The sequence below is a fragment of the Mustela putorius genome, unplaced genomic scaffold (assembly GCF_011764305.1).
Source record: "Mustela putorius furo isolate JIRA1106 unplaced genomic scaffold, ASM1176430v1.1 tig00003962_pilon_pilon_pilon, whole genome shotgun sequence".
Taxonomy (NCBI): Eukaryota; Metazoa; Chordata; class Mammalia; order Carnivora; family Mustelidae; genus Mustela; species Mustela putorius.
The window spans coordinates 2,443,506-2,460,608 of NW_025422106.1; the positions used below are offsets into that span (position 1 = coordinate 2,443,506).

General features: G+C 55.0%; 1 protein-coding gene across 7 annotated transcripts; it reads left to right on the forward strand.

Moving 5' to 3' along the window:
• Nucleotides 1-3,081: 3,081 nt before the first annotated feature.
• Nucleotides 3,082-15,326, forward strand: NFE2L1 (NFE2 like bZIP transcription factor 1). 7 transcript variants are annotated; one of them, XM_004764730.3, is made up of 6 exons: nucleotides 3,082-3,106; nucleotides 4,997-6,024; nucleotides 10,775-10,990; nucleotides 11,409-11,498; nucleotides 11,717-11,875; nucleotides 12,685-15,326. In XM_004764730.3, exons 2-6 carry the CDS (start codon nucleotides 5,515-5,517, stop codon nucleotides 14,041-14,043), a joined length of 2,334 nt encoding a protein of 777 aa, XP_004764787.1. In that variant the 5' UTR covers nucleotides 3,082-3,106; nucleotides 4,997-5,514; the 3' UTR covers nucleotides 14,044-15,326. The 7 variants fall into 7 exon arrangements, with proteins under 7 accessions (XP_004764787.1, XP_004764786.1, XP_004764788.1 ...); XM_004764729.3 differs by lacking the exon at nucleotides 3,082-3,106 and adding an exon at nucleotides 3,312-3,450; XM_004764731.3 differs by lacking the exon at nucleotides 3,082-3,106 and adding an exon at nucleotides 3,540-3,875 and having other exon boundaries at nucleotides 10,808-10,990.
• Nucleotides 15,327-17,103: the final 1,777 nt, after the last annotated feature.

Below are 17,103 nucleotides of genomic sequence, written 5' to 3' on the forward strand. Positions count from 1 at the left end.
AGGACGGATGACACATCAACATGGCATCTTTCTTTTGCTTCTTGGGTAATTGTCCTATTAACAGCTGTCCCAGGCAAAGGAGAGGGAGAGCATGTCAGGGGAAGGGAGGAGGGTGGCATCCTAGGTGAAGGACACGCCCTGCATTTTACATGGTTAATCAGTGGGAAGTAGGTTTGCACCTGCTCAGACTTGATCTGGAATTCTCGACAGAGTGGAAGACAGTGTTTTGATCCCCGCTCCCTGCTATGGAGTATGAGCTATCCTGGACAGGCCTACCTGCCTACTGCTGATTGAAACTGTCTCTACATCCTGATTCTCCTCAATCCTTGCAACGGGTGAGCAATTCCTTGTCTTTCCCTCTTCCTTCCCACCCTTTATTAAGCGCTAAGCAGGACTTGATCTTGTCACTCTTTAACCCAGTTAAACAGTTCCTGATCCACCTCCCACTGAACGCTCAAATAATTAGACACAGTGAAGCACAGTACTAGAAGCTGGCAGGCAAAAGAAAATGAAGGGGACAGTGTGGGCACGAACAAAAGACTTTTCCACACCTCTCCCACCCCTTTTCTAGGCATTAACACAGAGACCTTCCTCTCCTCGGTGCCTGTGCCTCCCTCGACACCCAGGACCCCAGAAAGGAAAGGGAAGGAGAGGATGGGTAGGACTGCTATTCCAACAAATTTTGAGTCATTAAAAGTGACCAAATGATTTTAAGCTTTCCAAGTGACATGACTGTGTCACATGTTAGTTCCCCAGGGTGGCCTTTGACCTACGGCTGCCATTTCATTTCAGTGAATATTTACTTGATTTGACTTCACATTAGTTTTGTGTCCACTGTAAGACTTTTTAATTTTTTTTAAGATTTTTATTTATGTATGAGAGAGAGAGAGCATGAACGGGGAGGAGGTACAGAGGGAGAGGGAAAAGCAGACTCCCTGCTCAGCAGGGAGCCCCATATAGGACTCCATCCCAGGACTCTGATCATGACCTGAGCTGAAGGCAGATGCTTCATCAACTGAGTCACCCAAGTGCCCTGGACTTTCTTATCCCATGCACTTGGTAACCTGCTATGTGGCTCAAAAGGAACTTGGAAAATACAAGTGGACCCGTCTAAAACACCAGTTTTGTTGGTGCTAAAGTTTCCCATAGGTTAGAGAATTGCCCGGTTCTTTTGTGTGTGTGTGAAAGTTTAAAATTGTTCTGTATTTGCTGGGTCAAACAAACGACACTCTCCTTTTTAAAAATATTTTATTTATTTATTTGACAGACAAGGATCACAAGTAGGCAGAGAGGCAGGTGGAGAGAGAGGGGGAAGCAGGCTCCCTGTCAAGCAGAGAGTCCGATGCAGGACCCTGAGATCATGACCTGAGCTGAAGGCAGAGGCTTTAACCCATTGAGCCACCCAGGCGCCCCAACACCCTCCTATTTTTTCCAAAGTCTTGTATTTAGGCCCTGCAACTTTAGTCTAGCTTTGGTATCATTCAGTTCTATGATTTTTAAATATTTCTTAACCACCTTGTTATATTTTTAGAGTTAACAAAGCACACCTCAGTTTCTCCTCTTATCCAACAGGAGTATTTCCATGGTCTTATTAATTCGGGGGCTGACTGGTCTCCCATTTCCTTGGTAACATCCCATACCCTTCCAAGACATCTTTTCCATATATTTTCTTTCTTCCATGTAATTTCTGCTTTTAGCAGGACCTTCTAATGACAGGCCTGCCTGCTGGAGTTCTCCTTCAATTACTCAGTATTTATTGTCAACTTTGTTCCTGGCACTGTTCTAGGTTTTGAGGACTCAACAGTTAACGCACAGAATTCTAGTCCTCATGGAGTGTATATTCTAGCATTTACTAGAAGCCAAATAGTAAAACGAGTAAGTAAAACTTGTGCTCTCTGAATCAGTCTTTGAAATGCCTTTAAAAAAAAAAAAAGAAAGAAAGAAAGAAAGAAAAAAGAAATCCCTAACTACGTCAGAAGTTTGTTAAGGATTCGATGACTGGCCGCTGGTGTACCTTTCTGTATGAATTCTGAGAGTGCTTTATAATCTGTGAACCACCCCAGATTAAGCCTCCCAACTCTCCAAACACGCGAGGACTACATGTTGTTATCTGAAGAGTTAGCAGCTGGCCTTGTCCTTGTTGCACAAGGATTTCGCCCGCTAGATTATGAGAATCTCCCTGGGAGTGATTTCGCTCACTAGATTATGAGAATCTCCCTGGGAGTCAAGAATTTGAGTTGATGCCTCTTAAGTCCCACAGCTGGGAACAAAGTACTAGGAACTTCAATTTAGTGATTGCCTAAAGGTGGTCCTGGGATCAACTGTGTTAAAATTACCCGCGTCATTACTAAGCAGGCAGGTTATCAGGCCGCCACCCCAGGGTTAAGTCAATCACGGTCTCTGGAGTGAGGCCTCAGAATCTGCAGGTTTAACAGGCTCCCTCAGGAGAGGCTGGGTATAAAGCAATGTTTGAAAAATCACAAAGATGTCGGCTGGGTGAGATTGGCCAGCATCCGAAATCGAAGAAAGTTCCTGAAAGGCAAGACTAAGCTCCGTGGTCTGGGCGGGCGGGGCAGACAAGACGGGGAAGAGAACTCTATGGGATGTCCCTATCACTACAAAACTCGCCAGTCATGCCATATCCTTCACACCGTCAACGTCCCACGACCGTGGTGGCAACCCGCCCGCTGGGCCCTTCCCGCAATGCGACCCCTGCCCGCCACTTGCGACGGGCTCGGGCCACGGTGCCAGGCCTGCACAGAGCGGAAGCGGCAATAGCGGTTTCCGTTGCCAGCACCCAACATGGCGGCTCGAGCGTCGTCACCGCGGGGAACACATGCTCTGTGTCCCGCCTCGGCCCCCTCAGGTCTCACTGGGCTTTTGCAAGTCACCGTGGGAACCTTCGGGGCGGGGGTAGAATTCCGCGCTCCGGCAGTGATACCAGCTCTCACCCCCGGTCCTAAGCCTTTATTCCCCAGCCGAGGAATGCACTGAAAGCGCTCAGCTTGCACACTTTACTCCGCGCCCAACCTATAGTACCTCGGAAGGCCGACGCACCGCGGAGGGGCCAGAATGCCGGGCAATAAGGCCTTCGCCCCACTTATTGGTGAGCCCACGCCGCGGGGCGGGCCTATGTACGCACTGGGCTGTGGGCCATGTCAGTCTTGGGAAATCGGGAGAGGAAGGAGGAGGCACGCCCAGCCATTGGGCTCTTTTGGCTGTCAATCAAAGTGACATCCGGCGACGGCCGCAGTCTCGGTTCGCTGATTGGAGAAATGTGTTCCTAGGAAGGACGCGGAAGGCGGGCTTCCGAGTGAGGTGGGAGGAGGGGGCGGGGAGGGAAGCGGAGGCTGGGGAGCTCTAGGCCGGCCGGCGGTGGCGGCGGCAAGGCCGGGACTCGGGCTGAGGGCCTGCTGTGGCGGCAGCGGCGGACGCTGAGCTCTGCAGCGGGTATCAAGCACATTCCTTTCCCCGACGCCGGTGGGGGGGGGCGGGCGCAGCCCCGCGGGACTGAGGCTTGTGGGGTGAAGGGCGGCGGGGTGGAGCCCAGGGGCAGGAGGCAGGAGGCGGGAACGGGCGGGCGAGCTGGATTCGCGACGGGCCCGGGCCCTGGGCCTGGCAGGGAGGGGCCGCGAAGCCTTGGAGAAAGCCAGCTCCGGGGTGGGTTGGACTGGGGAGGGCTGAGGGCGCGAGAAGGCGTGGTGTGAGGCCCAGGCCTGGAACGGGGTGGGGCCATTGGGACGGAGGGCGGGGTGGGGTTTGGCTGTGAGGGTGGGTCAAGGCCGACTGAGTCGCACTTGTTCGCTGTTGCCCCAGAAGGGTAGAAGCCGAGACGCCGACAGCGGGCATGGCGACTTGGTCCCAGCCGGACTCGGGTATCCGGGGCGGGGTGGGACTGGGCTCAGACCAGAGGCGTCTGGCCTTCTTCGTTTTTATGGGGCCTTGTCCGCTTTCTCGAACTTGTCTCTTGGGAGGTTTTAGTAATAAATTGCGTGAGAACGGGAGGGTAGTGTTAGCAGGAATTCTGGGTCGCAGTTGTGTTTACTTTAACCAAATAAGGTGTGTGTGTGTGTGTGCGCGCGCGCGCGCGTTCGTGTATTCGTCCGTCCGTCCGTCCCTATCCGTGTGTCACTCTTCCCCTTTAGGATGAAGTTGGTAGGGGGGTCACGACAGTGAAGAGAAGAGTTACGTCTTGGTTTATGAGGTTAATGGAAACTCAGAAGTAGAGACCAGAAACTGAAAGGCAGATTTACTCCTTCCCCACTTGGCTATTTAGGTTGATAACTTGGTCTTATCCTTCTGCTTTGGCTCAGAAGGTCATATAAATGAAAATATAACCTGCCTATTGCAAATTCTGGGTGGAATAATCCTCCTGCTTCACTGCTTCCCGCCCCCCCAAGACCTCTCACCATCCCCCCCTCTCACCATTCCTATGGTTTCATAGGAAAGAGAAACCATATTTTAAAGTTGGGAAAACAAAAGGCATTATTCTGTTGTGAAGTGGTGTCCTGAACGTTGTCCTCATATACTCTTTTCCCATTACTAGTTTCTCCCTTCCCTTTAGAACTGGAAGGGACAGGGATTGTAGGCAGTTTTGTCTTGAGAGATGGAGGATACAACTTTTCTTTAAGTTAGCCAATGGGCTTCTCAAGCTAAAAATAGAAGCTGGGTGGTGTATAGATGGGGGGGAGGGTTGGTAAATCAGACATCATGTAAAATATTTTGGATGCCCCAGGCATTATCTCCTTATCCAAACAAGCTACCTTTTAGGGTATTACAAAAATAGTATCCAGAAAGGGGGATCCTTTGTGAGCAGTATTTTCTCTTTATAGTTCTACTTATAACAGATTTTTGGTTTTTATTTTTCTGAAAGTAATTGACTTATTTTTCAATAAAATATGAAAGTGGCATTTGAACGTGTTTCCAGCCTTCTGCCTTGATCATGGTGTGAAAATTCTGGAATCTTATCCTGTTGCTCTTGTGATTCCCATTTCAGGTTTCTCTGGAAACCCCCCTGGTAAGTGTGGAGGAGGCGGGACACTCTGACCCAAGACAAAAGGCCTGTAGCTCCAGCCAAAGAAAATAAACCTTAGGGAGAAGGAAAAAAAACAAAACAAAACAAAACAGCCCGTCAGCTGTTCCTGAGAACAGCCTGCAGTGGAATCTACAGAGAGGACAACTAATGTGAGTGAGGAAGTGACTGTATGTGGACTGTGGAGACAGTAAGTCACGTGGGCCTTGAGAGCCTGGACTGGGTTAGCAACAGTTGTACACGCTGAGGTGAGGTGCCGAGAAGGGAAAAGTGAATGTGGTCTGGAGAGAGGCCTTGGCTTCACAGGGTGTGCTTTCCTCTGAGGCCATCCGGGAGCTCAGCCCCTGTGTTCTGCCAGGGTGGGATACAGGGTTTGGCCCTGAGGAGGGTAACTTGCTGGCTGGAGCACCAGAGCAGTGGCCTTGATTTGTCTTTTGGAAGATTTAAAAACCAAAAAGCATAAACATTCTGGTCCTTCAGCAATGCTTTCTCTGAAGAAATACTTAACGGAAGGACTTCTCCAGTTCACCATTCTGCTGAGTTTGATTGGGGTGCGGGTGGACGTGGATACTTACCTGACCTCACAGCTTCCCCCGCTCCGGGAGATCATCCTGGGGCCCAGTTCTGCCTATACTCAGACCCAGTTCCACAACCTGAGGAATACCTTGGATGGCTATGGTATCCACCCCAAGAGCATAGACCTGGACAATTACTTCACTGCCCGGCGGCTCCTCAGTCAGGTGAGGGCCCTGGACAGGTTCCAGGTGCCGACCACTGAGGTCAATGCCTGGCTGGTCCACCGGGATCCAGAGGGGTCTGTCTCTGGCAGCCAGCCCAGCTCAGGCCTCACCCTCGAGAGTTCCAGTGGCCTCCAAGATGTGACAGGCCCAGACAACGGGGTGCGAGAAAGCGAGACGGAGCAGGGATTCAGTGAAGATCTGGAGGATTTGGGAGCTGTAGCCCCTCCGGTCAGTGGAGACCTAACCAAAGAGGTTAGTGACCACACGTTGGGGTGGGTGAGAGGGGACGGGGTGGGGGGCTGGTTCTGAAGGAGCGAGATCACAGTACTGACCGCTGTAAAGAACTGGAGTGGCGTGGGGGGTGGGGTCTCAGGCATTGTTCTTTGGCAGGAATGAGCTGAATTGTCTGACCGGGAGCGGAGCGGAGGGGTACAGGAGGGGGGCCTGGGGCCCTGGGAGCATTTCCTTGTGTTGAACCATTGACCCACCTCTAAATGTACCGGCAGGGCAGTGGGAGGTTCCTAGAACATGCCAGCGTGTTTACTGCTTAGATTTCAACAGGACTGCTGGAGGCCCCGGGGTGGGGGAGGGAGTGGTGTTGTGATGGGCTTTGATGCGGTGTGTATCTGTTGCTAAGACACAAATACTTCGTGGACTCTTGCCTTGTACCTCCCCCACATCAAAACACACACATGCATATCCTGAAATTCTCCTCCTTTGTGGTCAGACCTGTTGTTGTAAGGTCCTTGATAAGTCAGCTCTCCTGGGCCCGAGCCAAGGGGCAGATTTAGATAGTTATTCTTGGCCAGGAGAGGACCAAGGCTCCCATTCCTTGCTAGAGGCCTGCTGCAGGGAGTAGGGAGGAGAGGGCTGGGAGCTAGAAGAGAAACTGCCTTCTGCCGCCTCAGTCAGCTTGCTTGGAGCTGTCAGAGGTCTTCGGCTCCTGACGCGTGGCTGACACACTGTTCGCGGCAGAAAGTGAGGCACTTGCCTTTGTGGAGGTGAACGGCTCCTGCTGCTCCCACTTCACCAACGTGATGATAAAACCACTTTGAGCTCTGTTTGGGCCAGGCCTGGCCACTCAGCCTTAAGGAGCTTGAGAAAAGGCCTGCTGCACTCTCCTGGCCATTAGGGAAAGGGAAGGCTGGATTGCGTTGGGCCGGGTTTTCCAGAGCCCAGTCCTGGGGAGGAGGGGAGGTATGTACAAAGTTTTACAGGTATTACAGGTCTTAGGTCTTTTTCTGCCTACCAGTCTGACCAGGTTCTGCCTCCTGTCCTGCAGTTGAGCCCGTTACTGAGTTCATTTCTTTGAATGTCAGTGGCTGTCAAAGCTTGTGACTTCCTCTGGGTGGGTGGTGTTCCATGGGGGTGATTTTGCCTGTCCAGGGGACAGATGGTCATGTGTAGAGACAGTTCTGGTTGCCACAACTGCAAGAGGTGCTGTTGGCATCTAGTTGGGATGCTGCGAAACTTACTGAAAAGGGACAGGCCCCCGACGGCAGAGGGATCTGGCCCCACACGTCTTAGTGCCAGGGCTGCTCTCTGCTCAGCTGCCTTACACCGGATCTTCTTTGAGAGGATCAGATAATCTAGAAGTCTCTGAGCACGGGAGCTGTGAGCGTTCCTTACCTTGCAGTGCCTCAGTTCCTAGATTCTTCAGTGCCACTGGAAACTTTACTTTTTTTCTGTTCCTCTGTCCTTTTCCTTCAAACGGGCTTCAGTCTTGGCATGGTGGTCTGAAGAAGTATGCGTCCCAGCCTCCGCCTCCATCCTCCTGCCCTCATGTGGCTCCCCAAGGGCTGGCTGTGTAACTGGGCTTGCTCCTGGGAGCTCTGCAGGTGAAGCTCCAGTCCTCTTCCTGTTCGGAGCTCTCCTGGGACGCGATGGGGTGGGAGGTATGGATGTCATCGGCTGAGTTGGGGCAGAACGGGATGACTTTGACCCCGCTTTCTTCCATTTCTTGGCCTTCATGAAGGTTGTGCCGTCCCTGACCCCGGGCCTTCTCTGTTCCCTTTGGGGGTTGGGGGTGGGTCAGAGGGCCCTAGGCTGGGTGTGGGGGAAGGGAGGATTATTACGCATCTAGAACAACATTTCCTCAGCAACTCAGGGATAAAAATACCCAGGTCCAGAGCATGTGACAGGCGCTGCTGGAGCTGGTATTCTCCCCAGGGGTGGCAGAGCTCCCCCGCTGCCAGGCCGCTTCCATGGACAGCCCTAGCCCAGGCCCTTGTCAGGGATAGGATTCCCCTGGAGGTTGGCACTCTGCCCAGAGCAGGGGGTGGCTTGTGTACAGCTCTTTCCCTGCGAGGAGCAGTCTGTGACCAAGGAGAACATACCGTCCCTGACCTGACCTTAGGCTCGAGGGGTGCAGCAGTGAGGATGGACGGTGGAACCGTGCTGCCGATTCTGTGGGTGCCATTTTCCTGGCGTTAGGGTTGTGGGCCAGGGGCCGCCCGAGCAGCTCTTGAACAAAGCTGGGGTGAGCGGGGCGCGTGGCGCACAAGTGTGGCCAGGATGTGGGGGAGCACCCGGCTCCTTCGGGTATGGCCTTCAGGCTCGGACTCCCTCCTGCCTGGGGCAGGCCTGGCCGGCACTATGACCTCTCCGCTTGTGTGCAGGCGGCTCTCCTCCTTTCCGTCCTCTGGCCTGGGGTCGGGGTCAGAGCCCCTGGCTGCCAGCGGGGCTGGGTGCAGGGAGGGTCCTTGCCCAGCCTGGCCTGGGATCCTTGGGCTTCAGGACGACCAGCCGCAGCCCTGCTGAGGAACAGGAAAACTCCACTTGCAGGGAAGAGCTAGATTTCCCGAGAAGCTGCGGGAGTGGTTTCTGCCCGGTCCTGAGTGGGCTGGGGAAGGCAGGATGCGACAGGAGGGAGAGGGGCACCCCTTCCCCCCAGGGCTCTCTCACTGCGCCACCCCGGCTGGCTGACTGGGCTGGGTGGGGCTGCCCGCCCCTGGGTGCGTCTCCTTGAGGAGACGGAGGCGGCCCAGGGATGGGCTGGTTCCTTGCGGCAGCTCCTCCAGCTGCCCTGGTGCAGAGATTGGCTCCCGGCTGCAGCTAGGTAACAGGCGGTGGGAGGGGATTGGCTCCTTCCGCATCTCCAGCGGAGACTTGGGGGAGGAGATTGCCTCTCGTCGCAGCCTAGGTAACGACGGTGGGAGGGGATTGGCTCTTTCCGCAGCCCAGCTGCTGACCTGGGGGAGGGGATTGGCTCTCCGCAGCCTCAGCAGTGACCTGCGGGTGGGAGGGGGAGGGGATTGGCTCCTTGCTGCAGCCTAGGTAACAAGTTTGGGGGGCGTGGGGAGGGGGAGAGAGGGAGGAGCGGGAGGCTAGGCCCCGGAGGGAGCTGGCTCTCCTCTGCAGCTTGAGCACGGAGCATGGGGTGGGAGTCCCATCTCACTGCAGCCTCTGCGGTGAGCTCAGGGTGGGGGCTGCCTGGTGCCTGAGTGGAACTGGGGTTGTGAGGTGGGAGGGGGCTGCTCGAGGATGGAGGAAGGGGGCTGGGCTGGGCCGCCCAGGCAGCAGCACGGGCGGGGCACCCTCCTCGGGCCCCTTGGAGCTAGCAAGGGGCCACCCTTCCAGCCTGGTGTGCTCCCTGCAAGCCAAGAGCTCCTTGCAGCCCCCTGTCCGGCTTCCCGGCACCAGCTGCCCTGGGGCTCATTTCGCAGACCATGACCCGCCTGGACCGCAGCTCTCACAGTGGTGGGGGCCATGCCAAAGGGAGCCGGCCCCTTAACTCTTTGCTGGCTGGGCACCGGGTGGCCCAGCCCCCCTCTGCTCCTGGGTCCAGGGCTTCTGTTCAGGTTGGTGTATGTGGGGGAGGCTGAAGGGAGAGGTACACCTGGGAGGTCTTGGGATCTGGGAGGGTTACGGTGGGAAAGGGGTGCCTGGTCAGGACTTGGGGTGGGGGCGTCTCATGTAAGGAAATTGCTTTCTGGAAAGTGCTTTTTGAATCTCTGAATGGAAGTCAGGAGTTCAGGGTTTCTTCAGCCACAGGGGGATGGCATGTGTAGGAAGGCCAAATGGCTCTTTATTTATTGGGGTTCTATGCTGGTGGCTTTGGGGGTGGCAGTTGGTGCAGGAACTGACAGGAGCCACCAGGGCAGAGTGGGAAGGAGGCATTTTGGTGGCTGAGGTGGCAGTTGTGGCTGAGCGGTGATGGGGCCCATGTCCTTGAGTGGGTTGACTGATGGAGCGGCAGTGAGGCCTGGGGTGTGGTGAGGAAGGGAGTGAGAGTGCTGGTGTGAGGGGACACCAGGCGCCGGCCTTGGCAGGGGTGGGGTGCCCAGTGAGAATCAGCTGACTGCCTGAGACGGAAGCAGCTTGCTAGGATCAGCTGAGAGGGGGAATTCTGGCAGGGATGGATCTTGAGGTGAGCCTGGGCTTTAAGAGTTGTGGGTGTCCGGCCTGACTCCTGCCTCAGCCAGGGAAGGGGGAATGGCTGGAGGAAGGGCTGGAGGCAGCCTGTCAGTTGTCATTGGTGGCAGCAGGTGGTTGCAAATGCAGGGATTTTCCTCTCTGGTCCACCCCACCCCTTTATGCAAATGAAATGGCACCATAGGCTGATGCAAGCCTGGCCACCTCGGAGTAATTCTGCGTGACAGTTCGCCCTTGCCTGGCCTGGCCAGCATCCTACAACAAACCCGAATTCGAGGGGATTCTCATTCCCAGAATGAGAAGTGTCTCCTGCTTCCTTCCCCCTTCTTTCTGGTGTAGCGGTGAGGTGGCCCTGCCTTTTGGCCTGGCTGTATCTCTGGGCCTAAGCCCACAGGCTTGTCTGAGGTTGATCATGCTGGTAATTTTTGCTAGCTCGTTTTTTTTGTTTGTTTGTTTTTTGTTCTTATTTTTTATGGAGGCTGGTATCTGGAAATGGATGAATGAAGCCTTGTTGGTACAGAGGGGACAGAGGCTGGGAGAGCTGCCCCCCATTCCCAGGTCTAATCAGAGTGATGCTAGGAAAGTCCCCTGGATCCAAGAGCTAAAGTCGCGGTGATCTGTCTTTCAGGACATAGATCTGATTGACATCCTTTGGCGACAGGATATTGACCTGGGGGCTGGGCGTGAGATTTTTGACTATAGTCATCGCCAGAAGGAGCAGGATGTGGATAAGGACGTACGAGATGGAGCGGAGCAGGAGGACACCTGGTCAGGCGAGGGCGCAGAAGCTCTGGCGCGAAACCTGCTAGTGGATGGAGAAACTGGGGAGAGTTTCCCTGCACAGGTACCCCCACCTCTGCCCACTTCTAGAAACTTCTCCTTAGAGAAGGCAGCTTCTGTCTGTGGGATAAACCTGAATGTATCTTTTGGGCTGGGGTCTCTAAGTCACTTGGGCTGAGAAAGGGGGAGTGGATGAGCAATAGAAGCAGAGGGGCCAGGCCTTGGTGACAACCAGCAGGGAGGAAGCAAAGCATCTAGCAGCTTCCTATTTGTCAGGATTCCTCCACTCTCCCTCTGGTCTTTCCTGGAGTTTGGGACGTAGGGCCAGTCATCAGCCTGGGCACAGAGGGAGAGTGTAGGCCTGCAGCTGTTCCGGCCCTCCTTCGGCTTCCCCCAAGGCTGGGGAAAGGCTGGGGCAGAGGCTTCGGCCTGCAGGCAGCCGAGGCCCAGGTCAGTCAGACTTACGGTTGCTGTTGCCACAGGTGCCTGGTGGGGAGGACCAGACGGCCCTGTCCCTGGAAGAGTGCCTTAGGCTGCTGGAGGCCACCTGCCCCTTTGGGGAGAATGCCGAGGTGAGCAGGACTCCAGGGAGCACCCACCGAGCCAGCAGGGCAGCCTGCACGCCGTGTGTCCCTCTGCGGCTGTCCGGGGGGCCAGCCCCCAGGGCTGGCCTGCTCCTGGCCGCAGGGGTGAATTCAGAGGAAGGAGACAGAACCTCAGCTGGTAGTCTCTGGGAGGAACGTGACAGTGGTCTTGTCTTCCCCTCGTTAAAACCTCTGTTTTGCCCTAGTTTCCAGCAGACATTTCCAGCATAACAGAAGCAGTGCCTAGTGAGAGCGAGCCCCCAGGTCTTCAAAACAACCTCTTGTCTCCTCTCCTGACGGGGACGGAGTCGCCATTTGATTTGGAGCAGCAGTGGCAAGATCTCATGTCCATTATGGAAATGCAGGTAGGATCACCCGAACAGGACACAAACCTCTTGGGCATGGAGCAGTGGGTGTTCCCATTCAGCTGCTAAATTTTTCTCCTCTGGGAAGAGAAGGGAACAGTTCTCTCATCCGTGGGAAAGTGGGGACACTAAGAGGTCATCGTCCAGGTGTCTCCTTGGGGAGGGGGTACAGTCAGGATGTAGGGTTCGGGTTAGAGCTGAGCCTTCTGAAACAGGACTGTCCCCTAGGTATGCCTTCTTCCTTCGAGGTAGATAATCGCTTGAGCGCATGCTTCCAGCTTTAGGGTTCCTATAGCCGGACACTGGTGTGGTGTGTTTGCGGCTGGGGCCAGCTCCTGCCCCTTATGGTCATCTAGTCAGGTGTTTGTTATTTTAAAGGTGAGGAAATTGAAGCTCAGAGAGGTTAAGTGATGTGCCCATGGTCACAGGGCAGGTGGTACAGTTGGGCTTTGTCCCTCCACGGCTGGGTGTTCTTGGCTGTGCAGATTTTACAGAGGAGAGGTAGGCAGGGTTGCATGTTTTCCTTGCCTCTCTCTCGGAGGTAGGGGAGTCTGGCCAAACATAGCTGGGAGCTGGGCAGCCCTGCATTGGGTGGGGTCTGCCCATCTCTGCCAGGCCTCGCAGGCCTGGTGGACCTAGCAGGACTGGGAGTTGACCCTGGGCTCTGGATTCCAGTCTCTCGGCTTCCCACCACGTAGCTGTGCCTGTGCTTGGTGCTTGCTGCCGGCACCCCCTCCCCACGCACCCCTGGCAGCCCAGGGGGAGGGAGTCTGCTCAGAGTGAACCGTGACGCTCTTCTCCCCTGCCAGGCCATGGAAGTGAACACTTCGACGAGTGAGATCCTGTACAGCGCCCCTCCTGGAGACCCCCTGAGCACCAACTACAGCCTTGCCCCCAACACTCCCATCAATCAGAATGTCAGCCTGCATCAGGCGTCCCTGGGGGGCTGCAGCCAGGACTTCTCACTCTTCAGTCCTGAGGCGGAGAGCCTGCCTGTGGCCGGCAGCTCCACACTGCTCCCGCTGGTCCCCAGCAATTCCACCAGCCTCAACTCCACCTTTGGCTCCACCAACCTGGCGGGGCTCTTCTTCCCGCCCCAGCTCAACGGCACCGCCAACGACACGGCAGGCCCTGAGCTGCCCGACCCACTGGGGGGCCTGCTCGACGAAGCCATGCTGGACGAGATCAGCCTGATGGACCTGGCCATCGAGGAGGGCTTCAACCCCGTGCAGGCCTCCCAGCTCGAAGAGGAGTTCGACTCTGACTCAGGCCTCTCCTTGGACTCCAGCCATAGCCCTTCCTCCCTGAGCGGCTCCGAAGGCAGCTCTTCTTCCTCCTCTTCCTCCTCTTCCTCCTCCTCCTCTTCCTCCTCCTCTGCTTCTTCTTCAGCTTCTTCCTCCTTTTCTGAGGAAGGTGCTGTTGGGTACAGCTCTGACTCTGAGACCCTGGATCTGGAAGAGGCCGAGGGCGCTGTGGGTTACCAGCCCGAATACTCCAAGTTCTGCCGCATGAGCTACCAGGACCCGTCGCAGCTCTCCTGCCTGCCCTACTTGGAGCACGTGGGCCACAACCACACGTACAACATGGCGCCCAGCGCCCTCGACTCCGCCGACCTGCCACCGCCCGGCGCCCTCAAGAAAGGCAGCAAGGAGAAGCAGGCCGACTTCCTAGACAAGCAGATGAGCCGGGACGAGCATCGAGCCCGAGCCATGAAGATCCCCTTCACCAATGACAAAATCATCAACCTGCCGGTGGAGGAGTTCAACGAGCTGCTGTCCAAGTACCAGCTGAGCGAGGCCCAGCTGAGCCTCATCCGCGACATCCGGCGCCGGGGCAAGAACAAGATGGCGGCGCAGAACTGCCGCAAGCGCAAGCTGGACACCATCCTGAACCTGGAGCGGGACGTGGAGGACCTGCAGCGCGATAAAGCCCGGCTGCTGCGGGAGAAGGTGGAGTTCCTCCGGTCCCTGCGGCAGATGAAGCAGAAGGTCCAGAGCCTGTACCAGGAGGTGTTCGGGCGGCTGCGGGATGAGAACGGGCGGCCCTACTCGCCCAGCCAGTACGCACTCCAGTATGCCGGGGACGGCAGCGTCCTCCTCATTCCCCGCACCTTGGCTGACCAGCAGGCCCGGCGACAGGAGAGGAAGCCAAAGGACCGAAGAAAGTGAGCCTGGGGAGGAGAGGGGGGTTGACGCTCACCGGGATGGAAACTGGAGAAGGGCTGGGCCTGGACCTGGACCTACAGTGGGGACTCGAATGCCTTCTTATCCAATAGATCTCAGATGGGATGAACTGCGGGTCAGTGGACAGGAAGAGGAGGGCGCAGGCGCTGTCTGGCTCAGCTTCCCCCTGTGGGGCGGGGAAGGGGGGCGGAAGCAGCCAGACCGTTTGGGTGGACAGGGTCCTCACCCCTGCTGTTTCCTTTGAGGGAAGGGGTGGTGCTCGCATTGCTGGAGGCCGACCAAGGGGAAAAGGGGGGATCTTGTGAGAGGAAAGTCACAGAAAGTCTCATTCCTGGAAAGAAGAAAGGAGGGAAGGGAGGAAAGAAGGGGGATTTAAGGAAAAAAAAAACAAAAACCAAAACCCAAAAAAAATCAAAGCGGGAAGAAAATCAAAGGGCAGGTTAAGGTTGGCTCTGCCAGAATACCAGAGGGCAGGTTTAGGTGGGACTAGGCCCTAGGCAGGAGTAATCCCCACTTCACCCCAGGGGAGGGTGGAACACAAGGTGGGATCTGGGAGGGGCCTTGTGGGCTCTTTCAGCTCCTGCCCTGTGGAGCCCCAAAAGGGGAGCTCTTGGGTGTGTCCTGTAATGTTTTCATTTGTAGGGGAGCCATTGGGACCCAACACTCGCTTGAGGAGTTAGGGTCAGAGAGGGAACAGGAAAGGGTCACAAGGCCCCCGTGCTGTGTTGCAGCAGCCCCAACACCAAGCATGTCCTTCACTGCCCTGCCACTCCTGTCTCCCTCTGTGCCCGGTCCCCCCTGAGCTGAGGCACCCACGTTTCCATCCGAGCCTGCATGCGAAGGCTGTTCTCTGCCTGCCTGTGTGCCCCTGCCCCTCCCCGCTGCCTGGAGCTCTTCTGCAGCTGGGGCGCTGGCAGTGCCCCCAGTGCTGAGCCTGTGGCCTCCTGGGGGCTACTCTGAGGCAGGGGGATGATGTGGACAAGCCAGGCAGTATTCAGCACAAACTGGGGAGTGACCCTTCCCTCAGGCCTCCCCTACCAACAACTGGGCATGTCACTGAAGACAAAAAAAAAAAAAAAAAAACCCCACAAAACTCAGCAACAAAAACTAGTCCTTTTAGAATTTCTTGCGCTTTGATTTTTTTAGGGCTTGAGCCCTGTTTCACTTATAGGGTCTAGAATGCTTGTGTTGAGTAAAAAGGAGATACCCCAATATTCAAAGCTGCTAAATGTTCTCTTTGCCATAAAGACTCCGTGTAACTGTGTGAACACTTGGGATTTTTCTCCTCTGTCCCGAGGTCTCCGTCTGCCTTTTTTGTTTGTTTGTTTCTTTCTAGGAGAATGAGAAGTGCATGTAATGGGGGCTGAGAGCACCTACCCCCAGGCTCTCGGCCACAGGCTGCTTCTCTACACCCCCAGTTTAGTAGAGACCCCAGTCAGGAGGATTGCCTGGGGGAGGCAGAGAGGGGAGCAACGCCAAAGTGGCCAGATGGTTCCAGGACCACAGTGTCTTTATTTTTAACTCTTTGCCACTGCTGCCCCCACCCCTGCCTGTCTCTGGAGTACAGTCAGCTCCAGACTAGCGGGAGTGAGTTGTGGGAAGAGAAGTGCCAGATTCTCCTCCCCGCTGGGGGACAGGGGGAAGGGGGATGTTCTGAGCAGTGGGGATACGAGGCATGAGCCTGGGGAAGTGCTTTTATAAATTATTTTCCTTGTAGATTTTATTTTTAATTTATCTCTGACCTGCCAGGGAGAGGAGAGAGAGAGAGAGAGAGATATGCTGTGAGCACATGACAAAATAAAATAAAATAAAATGGATGATTCATTCTGAAGTGCAATTTTTCCCTATTTTGAATTCAAATTGAGTAAAAGACCCCAGGAGGGAGGACTGGCCATTGTGTGGCTAAGGCAGAGCTCACAGGGAAAGGTGGGTGAAGAACAGGAGAGGTTGACAAATTTAGAAAGACAAAGTCTTCAGTACCCTATTAAACTTTCCGAGCAGTGCTGGTACCTCTTCACAGGGTTCTAACTTAATCCTTGAGGGACTTAGAATCCTTCTTGGGCTTTTCTAAGGACTAGGCGAGGTGGAGGTGCTGTCCCCTAGCCCAGCTCCTTGTCCGCTTATGAGTCAGTGCATTTTTAATGGCGAGCATGCCGTCCTTTCTCTAGTGGCCCCACCCGCCAAAGGGGTGCAAAGCATGGGAGAGCAGCCACACCAATGACCGAGACAAACCCTGAGAAATCCATGAGACCGACACAGGCCCAAGACTTGAGCAAGAGGACCATAGAACTAGAGAAGCAGGAAGCTAGACTCCAGGGTTTAAGGCATCTGAAAGCCTCCTAGCAGAGGTGAACAGAATCTGTTCTCCCTCAAAACACCTGCTTTAATATCAAGCCTACGAAGAGCTGGGTGCTTGCTGGAGCCGCCGCCACATGCTGGGTAAGTGCCTAGCAAATGTGAGGAACGAATGCTCACCTGGCAGCCTGTGACATTACCAGACAATATTTAGGACCAGAAGCTGTGATCCCCATTGTGGAACCTCCCGTGTACCCCCTTGTGACCTGGCCTAGCCCCATAGTCCTTTATTTATTTTAAAAGATTTTCTCCATTTATTCGACAGATCACAAGTAGGCAGAGAGAGAGAGAGGAGGAAGCAGGCTCCCTGCTGAGCAGAGAGCCCAATATGGGGCTCGATCCCAGGACCCCGGAATCATGACCCGAGCCAAAGGTAGAGGCTTAACCCACTGAGCCACCCAGGCGCCCCGCCCTGTAGTCCTTTAATGGTGCTACCAGAGTATCCGAAGGGGTGGAACAGAATTCATAACATCAATTAATTTGTTTCCGTTTACACTGGCTTTTGTTGTTGTTGTTGCTAAAACCCCATCTAGCTGGAAAGCATCCTCAAATGAGCTCTTTCCTAATTAGGAATTAGCTAATGTCCGTACGCCAGATAAAACCAAGATTCTTGAAAAAAGAGTAAGACTAAAAATTATGTTTGAAAAACTTTAATTCATCCTGATAAAAAATACAAATTATATATAGAAG